Source organism: Micropterus salmoides, unplaced genomic scaffold (assembly GCF_014851395.1).
Source record: "Micropterus salmoides isolate LMB-PRFRI ecotype aquatic unplaced genomic scaffold, ASM1485139v1 Ms_hic_scaffold_15, whole genome shotgun sequence".
In the NCBI taxonomy this organism is placed as follows: domain Eukaryota; kingdom Metazoa; phylum Chordata; class Actinopteri; order Centrarchiformes; family Centrarchidae; genus Micropterus; species Micropterus salmoides.
This window is the reverse complement of record NW_024040596.1, coordinates 31,366,643-31,379,101: the sequence shown is the minus strand read 5'-3', so window position 1 is coordinate 31,379,101 and position 12,459 is coordinate 31,366,643. Positions and strand designations below refer to the sequence as shown.

Sequence of the window (12,459 nt, the reverse complement as noted above, 5' to 3'; positions counted from 1 at the left end):
AGACTTGAGACTTGACTTGGACTCTAGCTCAGTGACTTGAGACTTGACTTGGAATCTAGGTCAAAGACTTGTGAGCATCTCTGTTGGAAACTGACCATTGTGTTTAACATCGTTGGAGTGCCCCTTTTGTAGTGCATTATACTGAAAAATAAGACATCACTCTGACTCTGACACTCAGACCATACATGCACAACAATTGTTTCTTCTACGAATGAGGCCCTTTACTCTGCAATCACAGCTCAGTCGCTTACTGCTCGTTTAGTTTCAGGCATGGGGACCAGGGAGATAAGGAGTTCAGACCTTAATCAGAATCTACATGTTTTAGCAAGTTCCCAGATACTTCACTGTATCGCTGTCATCACCATTTACATTTATTCATTTAGCTGATGCTTTTATCCAAAGCGACTTACAATTGCTAAATATGTCAGAGGTCGCATGCTTCTGGAGCAACTAGGGGCATATATATATATATATATATATATATGTATGTATTCACAAGTGTGCAAAAGTATTTATGGGCTTAAACTTGAAACTGTAAGGTTTTTGTCCAGGACAGATCGGCCAGCCTGTCTTAAACCAATATTGCCACCATGGCAGTGGGAAGAGGGACATGGAGGTGCGCACACACTCCATCCGTCCTCGGACAGTGTTTACTATGCTGTTGAGATTGCTCCGAGGATTGGTTGAACAAAACTTAGCGAAAGAGTCTCAATTGACTCCTGGGCTTTATTCCAAACATGGTAAGCATGGCCCGAAGTGTGCAATCCTATTAGCAATTACAGCTCGGCTTTAGATGCTGCTGCCCGCTTAAAACATCAGATGTATCTGATCGTGTGCAACACAGGTGGCTTTTTGTTCAAATGTTGTTTTTGTCGAAATACCAATTATCATGTTTGTTTTTACTTCCCTCACATGGTAATGATGGAGGTGCAAATGAATGGGAAATTGAAGCTGAAAATGCTGCCATCATTTCTACCTACTCTTTCCAGAATTATTAAAGGGTGTTTTGAAGGTTGCTTGGTTGAATCCACAGGGTGAGTGACTTCCCTTGATGACCTTTGAAGTGAGGGCAGTGGTTACTGTGTAAATGTGTGTAACTGTAACTGTTTGAGAATGTGTATGAATGTGAATGAATGTGTGTGACTGGTGAATGCAGATGTAGTGTAAAAGTGCTTTGAGTGGTTGAAAAGACTAGAAAGGTGCTATACAAATACGGAGCATTTAAACAGAGAACTGAGGGAAGTTTACAACACAGGCTGGACAAGGGACGAAAGTGATACCACAATAATCCTAGAATGTTTTAATAGACAGCTAATGGAATATAACATTAAACTGACATTCATAGGTAAATTGCTTAAAACTGCCTAATTAAATTAATAATAATAATATATTTTTTGTTTAATTACTCTTCTAGTGTGTACATTGTGTCATTCAGCTTATTTCATAATAACAATTCATTTTGAAACAGAATAACTACTATCCAGTTCAAAGCAAAACCCTTATGAATAAAAGTTACATTACAAAACTGCAGAGCAACTTCCTTATGATTGAGCGCCCTTCCTGACCATATCCATAACAGTGTTTGTCAGATAAAGGAGATTCCCCCACAGACTTACCCAGAGGTGACTCAACTCTCTCAGCTTCACACAAGGGAAGCGGTGTGTTGGCTAATTTTATCACACAATGCAAGCTGTTTGTCAGTGCAGCTCCAGAGACAAATGATTCCTTATCTTGAGGGCTGTTGTTTGTTGTTGCTGAGTAATGTCCTAGCCACTTGTTCTCGTCTCTGGAGCCTTCAGGGCCTTCAGCTGCCCTACTGTCAACTGTCAGGAAGCACATTCACATTACAGTCATGTGGGCATGTGTACACACCTGAGCATACACAACGGAAGAGGCAAGGATTTTAAGTACAGCGCAGCAGAAAAATAAACTTTCTTTGAATTGTACACAAACACAGGTGTCATTTACCTTGTAAGCTGTGTTCTGTTTTTGCCATTTCCTCTCTCTTCGTTTTTCTGCACAAAATGAAGACAGACATGTAGACTAACACTGAACAAGCTCCTTTTCTCTTTCAATGTCACAAACCCTTCTCCTTTATAAACGATTCGACCCTATTGCCAGGGACGGACTGATGAAAGCGACATGTGTTGCTCATAGGGCCCCTATGTTTATTTGACTTCCATACTTGCATTACGGCCAAGTAAACATATCAACTGCCCTCCAGGTTGCTTTCACAGCGCCACCCTTACTGCCAAAGGTAGCTGCAGGGAGTGGAGGGTAACTAGTCGAGCGTAAAGGATTTTGTATGTATGGGGAAAAAAGTTAGAAGACATTTAATGTAATGTCACAAGATATCAAGTATGTTTACTTGATATCAAGTAAAGAAGTTTTTTGTACAAAAAGTAGCAGAAAAAGTTAAATTGTTTTGTGACCTGGCAGATCCCAGAGGTTGTGGCCCTAATAATTGGTGACTCCATTCCCTCTTCTTCCTATTTCCTTTCCTATTTGCTTCATCCAGGCAGTCTTCTTTATTGTTTTTCCATCTGAACCACAAGAGGCAGGTAGGAAAACTGATGCTGTTTAAATTTAACAATGACCAGTAGCACTGCCTGTGCGCTTTTCAACATGTCACTGTCCCTCAGTCCAACAAAGGCATACAACCTACACTCCAGTCATTCCAACCTTCTACAAACGTGTACAGGGAGAAGTTGGTACTGAATGGGAAATGTTGATAGTTATTAAACTGTTAGCCCTTGTAGGGTTTGAAACTAGCCACACAAGACTGCGCTCTCAAAGTGCTGTTAAATTAAATTAGATCGTAAATCGGTCCTCTATCCGTGGGTGTGTGTGTGTAGGTGTAGGGCTTGTGGCTGTCACTGGGAAAGGTTAGGAGTTCTCTGACATCAGTTTTGATTCCACCTAGCTGAAACAACAACAGATTCCATAGTTTACTGCTCGTGAAAGCAGGGATAACAAGAAAATCAATTCAAAGATTCAAAAGAAAATTTATGTTGATTCTTTTCTTGATAGAGATTATTTAATATTTATCTTGTTATTTTAGCAACCAAGCTAAGCTAACGAGCTACAGAGTTTGTTACCTGACCATTAGCAGCAGGGGACACAGTAGAGTCTTACATTTCTTCCAGTAAAATCATTTTATTCAGGAAGGGGATTGCAGGTTTATGGTATATTTCTAGCTGTGGTGTAATTAATGTACTGTTTGGGTATTGTACGGGTTTTCTGATACGTATCAGTTAACGCTTCTATTAAAAGATAATACAGTCTGAGACACTTTGGTTTCCTTAAATTAAAGGATGAATCCTGAGTGTATTTAAAGACAGATCACTCTATTGTATCAAGAAACCATTAACCGTTTTTGAAACAAGATATTGTTTAACAGATGATCCTATCCAGAGCAATTTACAGTGTATATGAGAGCCAGCCAAGACACACTGCTGTTATAGGGACAGAAGCTTTAAGCTGTGGGATGTTCATTCTAACTAAGAAGGTTCGTAAATATTACATATTACATATAACGACCGCTATCAACTGCATCTTTTCCTTGTAAAACATGGACCCTAAAATGAGGGTCACTTCACAAAAAGAGAAAGAGCAGGGTAGAATTATCAGACTGGGGGACCAGTTGGTTGGAGGCCCTCTGACCTTCTTCACAGCTGTTTCTTGTTAGTGCTTTAAAACAAATTCCCAGAGTGAGATGGTTTCCATGCTGAATCCTGCCCTGAAGAAAGAAGCCAGACAAGAAGAGCCCTCTTCTGTGTGTGTGGGTGTGTGTGGGTGTGTGTGTCTGTGTGTGTGTGTGTGTGTGCGCGCGCACATGTGTCTTGTGTGTGTATACACAGCTCAGTCTTAACATTTTATCTTATCAGGATAGATGACCCGAAAGCGCAGTGTGCTGCACTTAAAATGCTCTGCCCTGTGTTATGAACGCCACCAACAGTCAGCTGAGTTGGTCTTGATTTCTTCAAAATCTATTTCCAGCTTTGAAAGTATCAACCCTCAACTGAAGTTCAAAAACACTCAGAGGATGTTTACAGTTATTTAGTGAGAGTCGACCTTTGATTCAACCACTGATGGAAATAAACAAATGTGGTGAAGCCTTATTTTTGATGGTATAGTAAGTGAAATACAATACTTGCTCATAGCGTCATGTCTTAATGCAACGATATGGCAGACCAAATGTTTTTGACAGTTTATTCTCACCTGTCAGCAGACTTGAAGGGAAAGTAGAGGGACGTTTGCCGTGTCTGAAATGGGCCTCATGTTTTTAGAACTGGTGTAAACTTTGGTGCTATTAATGTCACTAGAAACTGATGGATATCTGTCGTTTATTTAATAAAAGCTACATGCCAATGGGTATAAACATTTTTAGGGACATGAATTATTTTAATGGTCCCTCAAGGAGAATTTACCTCTGGCCTTTTTAAGCCTAAGTCGGCCTGTGTCTTAAATATCATTGGTGTCTTCGCTGTTCAAAGGGAAACATGTTGCGTATCATTCTGTAAGACCACAGACACATCTAACAGACTCAGCGTGGCAGTTTGATGGAGACCAGGCCAGGTCCGTCCAGGAGATACTCCAAACCTCCTGCTTTGGGCCTGGAGAGCAGTCTCCCCCGGGGGCGCCTCACCTCAGGGTGACCCCCAGCTAAGACAGCTTTAGATTTATGTGCCCTGCCTCCTTCTCCCACACATTGTGTGTTGTTTTGGGTATTTCCTCTGCCTTTCCCTTCTTTCCTTTAAAGAATAAAGCCCTGTTTACAAGTCGGGGAGGGGGAGTGCTGAGCTTGCGCTGAAGATGCCGTCATAGAGCGCTGAGGATGCTCTTTGTGTGAACTGGCAGCTTCTCCATCAGCTGTGTCTGAGAGGTTAAAGGGCTCACGGAAGACAGAGGAAAGCTCTGAGTTCCCGCCGTTTGAAGTGAATTGCCTTGAACACTCAACACACAAATGCCGTGGAACAGATTGATGTAGTCACACATAAACTGAAATTTTTGTAATGTGTTGTTTTGATAAGTGGGAATTTCAGAAAACACGATAACTCAATATTCCAAGCATAACTCTCAAGGTTTCATCTCATTTTTCCTTGCATCCTCCTGAACTGGCCACCAGTTTATTCTTCCCTTTGCCGCAACAATAACAAACCCAGTGCATTAATTACTTGATCAGGCCTACACCTGTGCTCTAAAGGGGCCAGGTGATAAATCAGAAGTCTGCACAGAAAGCTGATTATCCTGACACCTCATCAGTCTTCACAGAGAGGCCCACTGCCTGCTAGAAGCTACCTGTACGCTAACATCACACACTCACACATACAGGAGACACCCAGCCCCGCTAAATGCCACTCGGGCCGGGTGATGCATGGTGGTTGTTAGGCAGTGATCCCCAGGGTGCTGCTGCTGCTGGACACCAGTGATTATACCATCATTTCCAAGATAAAAATCTTTTGACTGATTTTTGTGATTTTAGGAGACTGTTGGTCTCAGTGAGATCATAACATTTTGCTGGGGAGCTTTTGGAAAATAGATCAATTTCAGAAATACTTTTAAAGGAAAGTGAATTTGGAGATGCAAGCGTCTGCTTGCCTTGCTACTTCCCTTGGTACCTATTTTACACTGAATGAACGTTAGTACCACCGCTAATGGCAACCCTGGTGAGATAAGGTGTTGGTAGCACTCAGTCTTTAGAACAATTAGAAGAGGTGGTGCAGCACCTTGTAGCCCAGGTGATGGATCATACTGGAGGTGGGTTAGCAGGGTTGATGCTGAGGCTAAGAAGTGATTGACTGAGGCAGGCGTGCAGATTGGACAGAGACTAATCGCAGAGGAGAGAGTCCAGCTGGGTCTGAGTGGATCTGGATCTGTAAACATGCCGGGACAGGAACCAGGGGCAGCAGAGGCCCGGGCAGCTACACAGCAGCCCCTGCGAGATGATACAACACATCTGGGGGATGAGATATAAACACAGGCACAGCGCTCTCATAGTAACCTACTTGCTCTTATGCACATTAGAAAACACTAAATGCACAGCTCACCACAAAAAGGCCTGGGGTAAGTATTATAGACATTTTTTTCAAGATGCAGTAATACATTTTTTAATATAAACAACAAATCAAATGACTGTGGAAGTAATGTGGAAGGTGTTTTCTGACGGAGAATTATGACCAAACTGAAGTTGATGTTTTGGTTTAATGGCCCATGACTACTGTTTTGGTTCAGTTTCTCCGTTCTCATCAACCTTGTTTCTAGCAGCTGTTTACAGAAAAAAACTCAGATAAGCCCACTGTACACTACCTGTGCAGCCCCAAACAGCAGACAGACAAAGTTGGCGAAGATAGTGGAGTGAATAGCAACTTAAAGAGGGTTATATTTCTCAGAAGTTGATGGAGACCGAAACAGACCTTACAGCTTACAGCTTAACGGTATGTTGATCTGTGTCTGTTGTAAATATATGTAGGCAACTGTTTACTAACACATTAAAGCCATAAGATGTGTGTTTGCGGTTCAGCTTATTGTCGGGCTGCCACCAAGTGGCCAAAAAACTGATAAGTACTGCTTTAATACTAGTGCTGTTACAGTACCTGAGTTTTGGTACCTTACTATGAGGAATACCAACATGCTGTTATTGGAAACCTTTCCTTGATAATCTCCTCATATGTTACATGTAATCTAACCCCAGGCAGCCTAAACAAAATAGTCGCAACTGCTAATCTGAGCATGCATTCAATGTCTGTTTTAGGTATTTGAGAGTTTTAAATACTGCGTGTAAAGAAATAAAAGTGCTGAGGTTCAGTACCCTGCCACAACTAATAGACTAATGGACATTGTTATATTTGAAATATAAACATCTGATTCCATAATGTGCTGTAAAAAAGTTACAAGCTTCAAGCACCATGCCTTCTTTACAGTGCTGAGTCAAAACCTCTGGAAAACAACTGTGCTAGTCTTCCCAGGGAGTGAGCGTTTGATGTATACATCATAACATATACAGACTTTGTAAGTTCACAGGGACCAATGAATTTCCGCTCAAACCATCTTGTGTCATTAGAGAGACCATTGGCTTAATCCACTTACCTTCTGTCCAAAATCCCCCTATCAATAAAGAAGGTATCATTTTACCCTCCCCGAGGGCTGTTAAAAGTAAAGAGCCACTCTGTTAAGACTTCCTTTCATAGATGGCACTGGTTCCGTGCTCTCCTGTAAGCCTCTAATCCCTCTGTCGCCATCACTCGCCCATGTACTGGCCTAGAGGAAGCAACGTCTTGCAAACTAAACCTGTAGGTTTCATGTTGTGTGTGTAGTGCAGGATTCCCGGATTAGGCTAAACACACACTTTTTATTAACTTTGGGCATAACACTTGCTGTAGTGTGTTTTGTGCGTGTTTGAGAAAGACATGTCTGTTCAACCTCAAAGTAGCACGTTTGAGTTTGTCTCACTCACTCTTGATGGTTGCTTACTGAGAGTGAACTGCAGAACAAATCACTGTCTGTGTGTACAATTGTGTGTGAGTGTGTGTATGCATGCACATGAGCATTTGTGTATAGTCGTTGGCACGGCGCTGTGTAGTTAGGACCCAGGCCAACTTTTTCTGCTGGAATTTCCTGTCTGAATCGAGCACCCCCACCTCGCCTGCTCCTCTGCTCTGCTCTGCTCTTCATTCCTCTCTCTCTCTCTCTCTTTCTCTCTGTCTCTGTCTCTGTCTCTCTCTCACTGGCCCTTTCTCTCAAAGCACGACAAAGACTTCTTTCCCGAATTTATTCCTGGCCTGGCCTCTCAGGGCATTATTATTATCGTTGAGTACTTCCTCAAAGACATGAGCCCACTCCACTCTCCTCTTCAGCATGGTCCTGATCTGGGACTTCATTTGGACATAATGAGAGAGTGCATTTCCTTCTTCTTTCTCTGAGTCATGAGACTCGGAGGGGCCTTTGTTAACATCGAACACCTGGCATTGTCTTTAGTGAGAGATCAAACTGGAGCTTTAGGATGCAAACTAAAAAGGAGGAGAAGATGTGGGGCCCTAACCCTGCTGCTTGGCAGGATGTTTGGCACGTCTGGAGCCTCATTATGGGGGCTACGGGGCAAAGATATGTTCAGTCTTAAAACAAACACGTTATGAGAGCTAATGACCACCAGTTGACGGATTCTGTGGGCTCATGACTGATTTATGATATAAGATTACATCCACACAGCAGCCCCCAGTGAACTGTGCACAGTGCACAACTGCATTTTGAGCCCTTCTCATGATTTACAAAATTAGCACCTTTCAGTAGACCTTCAGTAATAGTTTACATGATTATCTGAGTTAATGATCTTTTCTAGAAAATAAATTCTGACTCTAGTCATCCCAACTTTAGTATACTGCCTGTTTAGTAGGTGACATTTAATTTATACACAAAACTATGACAGACTCGGAAGTGAGGCTTCATGGTTATCATATCAAGCTTGTCTAAGCAGTTGTTCAGAAAATTTGCAAAGGGCGTGTTGTGTCTGATGAGAATAGAGGCATGATTTTGAAGAATTATACAACTCTGGAAAGTTACCAACGTGACCGTCTCAGTGTCACTTCGTGTTATGATAAAAGTCGAGATAAGTTGGACTAATGCCAACCTAAATCCTCCGCACTGTTTTGAATGTACAGAATGGAGCTGAGGGTGGAGTAACCCTGCATGCCAACGCACCCAAAGGGACGGACGGGCAGTAAATCAAGAAAGTGAGGCGTGTGAGTGGTCCCAGCCATACCTGTTGGTAGTTGTCCCTGCAGCCCAGGAAACAATGCAGCTGTCTGGGTGATGGAAGGACCTGTTCAGCCCCTCTTGGCCCCAAATCCAGCAGCCCGATGTGTCTGCTTGGTACTGTGTACTGTTTTTTTTTTGTGTTACCATGGACTGAACTTTACTATAACATATATTAGATTCGTAATCTGTAACTTTTTCATAGAATAGAATGACTTTTACATCTGCCATTGTAAATGTCTCTCAGGAAAGGCACACGTGATCATGAGCTACCCCAGCGCTGAACTGAAGCTTTATCAAATCTAGCAAAATACATCCCAACACGAGTGCTATGCAAATGAATGAGCACTTATGTGAAAAAGAAATTAATTGATTCAACACATCTAAAAGAAGCCACTGTGCTAGCCTGACTTCAAGCACAACCTTGGTGTCTTTGTCATATTCTAGTCTCCTTGTCCCGTGCCTTCCCCACCCTCTCCACCAAAGATGTGCCAGGCAGCACAAGCAGGGGGCACCTCTCACACAAAGCCCAAACTTCTGGCTCCACTTGTGAAACAAAGCTCAAACTCCTTTTCCCAGCTCTCACTCCCTCTCACTCATTTACTGGGTGCCTCTTTTGGCTTTGTAACACACAAGTTGACTTGGAATTGGCCGTCTGTCTCACACACAAAAGCAAGGGAGGGTCACTGGCTGAGATCCAGCGGCATGGATCTTGATAGAAACACAGAGCCCTTGGCCTTCTGAGCTCAAAGACCAGAAAAGACAAGGAGCGGGGGGCAACAGACAGATTTTTACAACTCACTTTGGCTTCACAGACAACTTTTACTTTTTGCTGTGTGCAGACTGTATATAAGAAGTGGACGTAGTCATCATGACGTCACCCGTTGGTTTGTGGACTGCCGTTTTAAAGCCTCGAGTTTGGCTGATAGGGCGCCGCCATGTTGAGTTTCTGCAACCAGCGGCACCAGACGTGACCATATTTGGACGAGACGGTGGAGCAAATGGCCGTGTGTGGAGCTAGCTAGCTTGCTTAGCTAGGTGAATCTGTAATTCATGTTAACAGGGCAGACAACTTTGTCTAGCAAACAACAGGCTTAAAATTAAATGTATTCACCAGAGAAAGTGAGCAGCCCTTAAATTTACTAAATGAACATCATGTTGTATTGAAGAAGACTTGAAACTAGCGATTGTGACCATAAACTCATCAGGAAAGGGTTTACTGAGGTAATAAATCAGCTGAGAAGTAGGGTCATTTTACCATTATTTCTAATGGAACTGGACTTATTTTTGCAACCGGAAGAGTCGCCTCCTGCTGGCCGTTCAATAGAATGCAGGTTTATAGGACTTCCGCATTGGATTCACGTCTCAGACCGGAAGCTTCCCGCTTGAGTGGAACATTTTGATTTTGAGACTTAATTAAGCTGTCCAGCATCCAGAGATTTGTAAATAATCTCCGGGTGTTCGTTCATTTAACTGCCATGAAAATTTGCCATATATTTTGTAATGACAAGCATGTTTTGAAGAAAAGCTTTAAAAATTAGGTATTTTTATGGCTAGTGTGTCATTTCACTTTTCTAGACAGTCTTATTTATTTTCTTTAATGTATCAACTGTATCTGTAGCATGACCGATTTCAGCCAATGTTATTTTGACATTGCATCAGTTACCCATGTAGACTGAGTTTTCAAAGGGAAAACCATCATTGCTGGGTAATACTTGTTCTCAAACAAATTCCACACCAGTCAAATGTTTCACAGCTCAGAGCTGCCCTCAGGGAAACTCTCCCCTCCCAGTCATGGGTAATGGGTAAGTAAGAACAAGATGGCACAACGTCATGATGATTACTTCATTCAGAATAACAAAAGGCTCAATCAGGGTTAAGTAGCAGTAATGTCTGTCTTTGTAATTGGCATCACCTAAAAACAACACTCTGCGTTCTGTCATAGCCTACAGGCACAGAGTCCTGTTACACCTTGTTTTCACAGCTCTGGCTAGAGCGTTAGGACCCCTAGGGTACATCTCAAACGGGAAGGCGTTTAAAAAATGCAAACTTTGAATCCATGAATCCATAGGATTTTATCATTGCTGTGATTACAATAACAAACACTTTTTAGATTTTGGCAAATTCTATCTATTGAAACTAGGCATGGGCCACTAGGGGATTTTGGCGGTATAATAACCAAAAATGTCACGGTTTCATGGTTTCACGGTTTATATCACAGCTCTAAAATGTATTATTATTAAATGCCTGGTTAAAAATTAATTTTTTCCCCCATTGAAGACAATATGTTTTATTTTAAAGGAACAACATATACTATTGCTACTAAGGATAATATCAAATAATGCTATAAAATCAATTATTGTTTCTTTCACACACACACACACAGGCAAAAAGTAGAAAAAAATGCCAGAGAGCCAGCAATTTTTTTTGTTTGCCGGTGACACAGTGGCACAGGTCTCTCACAGAAGCGTTCAACACACTATCTGTTGCAGTATTTCAAACAACACATTCTGTGTAGAAGCAAGATGTCAGCGTTACCAGAAGAACGCCATAGACTAAACTTGACTGCATGCTCTGTTATGCAGCTCCTTAATGCCAAAAAAGAATTGTAATAAATTGTAAACTCATACTTTATCTCTGTTAATCTGTGTACAATCCCTGAAAGAAAGAAGTCAAGTATTTAGAACAACATGAAACAAAGCTTAAACATCCCCTAAACAGTTTGATTCTGGTAGCAAAATATTTACTCATATGTAGATTTTTAAGATCTCCTGTCTTTGAAGCATTTCAAAACGAACTGGCCAGCATTTTAAAATCCTCGAGACTTTCATTGCTTTACTTCTTAATTTCAGTTATTTACTTTTTTCAGTATTCGTGGTAGTCATGTTCTTTGTTGAGATGTCATCCGAGCTGGCAGAAGAATATCAGGAGAACTCGTGTCTTTAGAGCAATAATGCTTTGTATTAACTCAGGTGAATAAGAATCTCATATCTCTTTAAACCCATGTTCTTGAGCAGTTAATCACCTTGACAAACCTTTCAGAGTTAAGAAAGGTTAGAACCATTGTGCTATACAAATTATCCGATATGTTAAAAATGTTTGGATTGCAGTATCTATTATGTATTATTATGTGTGAGAAAAGGACTGTTGAGAATAAGTTGTATTTTAATGGCCTAATGTTATGTTTTATGGATGTCTGTTTGAACTTTGAACTAAACAAAGTGAGAAAACAAAATGGAACAAACCTTCAAACTCGTTCATCTTGAGTGAAAAGGCCTGCACGTGCAGTAGCTGCCTGGTCTTAAAAAACTGGGAGTCCTCAGTATGTTTGCTTATGGCATATTGGCAGCACATTGGTATGAATAGACACCAATTGCCCCTTTAATCGGAGAGGACCACTGGGACTGAGTGACAGAGATAATGATCTGCTCTCACTGAGCTGTGACCTTTAACCTTGGTGGTCTTTGCTCTGAGGTCATCCCAGGTTTACTGGACCGTACAGCCAAAGAATCCTTATAGCAACCAGGGATTAACCCAAGGGAGCTGCGTAGCTCTGTGCTCTCTTTTTGTGTCCCTCCACAGTGCGCACACATACAAACCACACATACACAAACACAACTGAATGTGCTCTCAGGATTCTTGCAAAGTCATTCTTGGTGTCTGTTTTCGGTTTATTTTGCTGCATCAAACATGCAAGATTTTACCAAA

The 12,459-nt window shown here is 41.6% G+C and overlaps 1 protein-coding gene across 2 annotated transcripts in view; it reads left to right on the top strand.

Annotated features, from left to right (window-relative positions):
- The window catches only part of gli2a (GLI family zinc finger 2a), a 79,412-nt gene that overhangs the window by 32,324 nt on the left and 34,629 nt on the right, over nucleotides 1–12,459 (top strand). The window contains exon 2 of one of the 2 annotated variants that reach the window (XM_038719678.1): nucleotides 8,658–8,868. The exons of the other annotated variant lie outside the window; for it this stretch is intronic. Coding sequence (XP_038575606.1) covers nucleotides 8,856–8,868 — 13 coding nt within the window. The 5' untranslated portion in view covers nucleotides 8,658–8,855. The remainder of the gene's footprint in view (nucleotides 1–8,657; nucleotides 8,869–12,459) is intronic. 2 annotated transcript variants of the gene reach the window in all.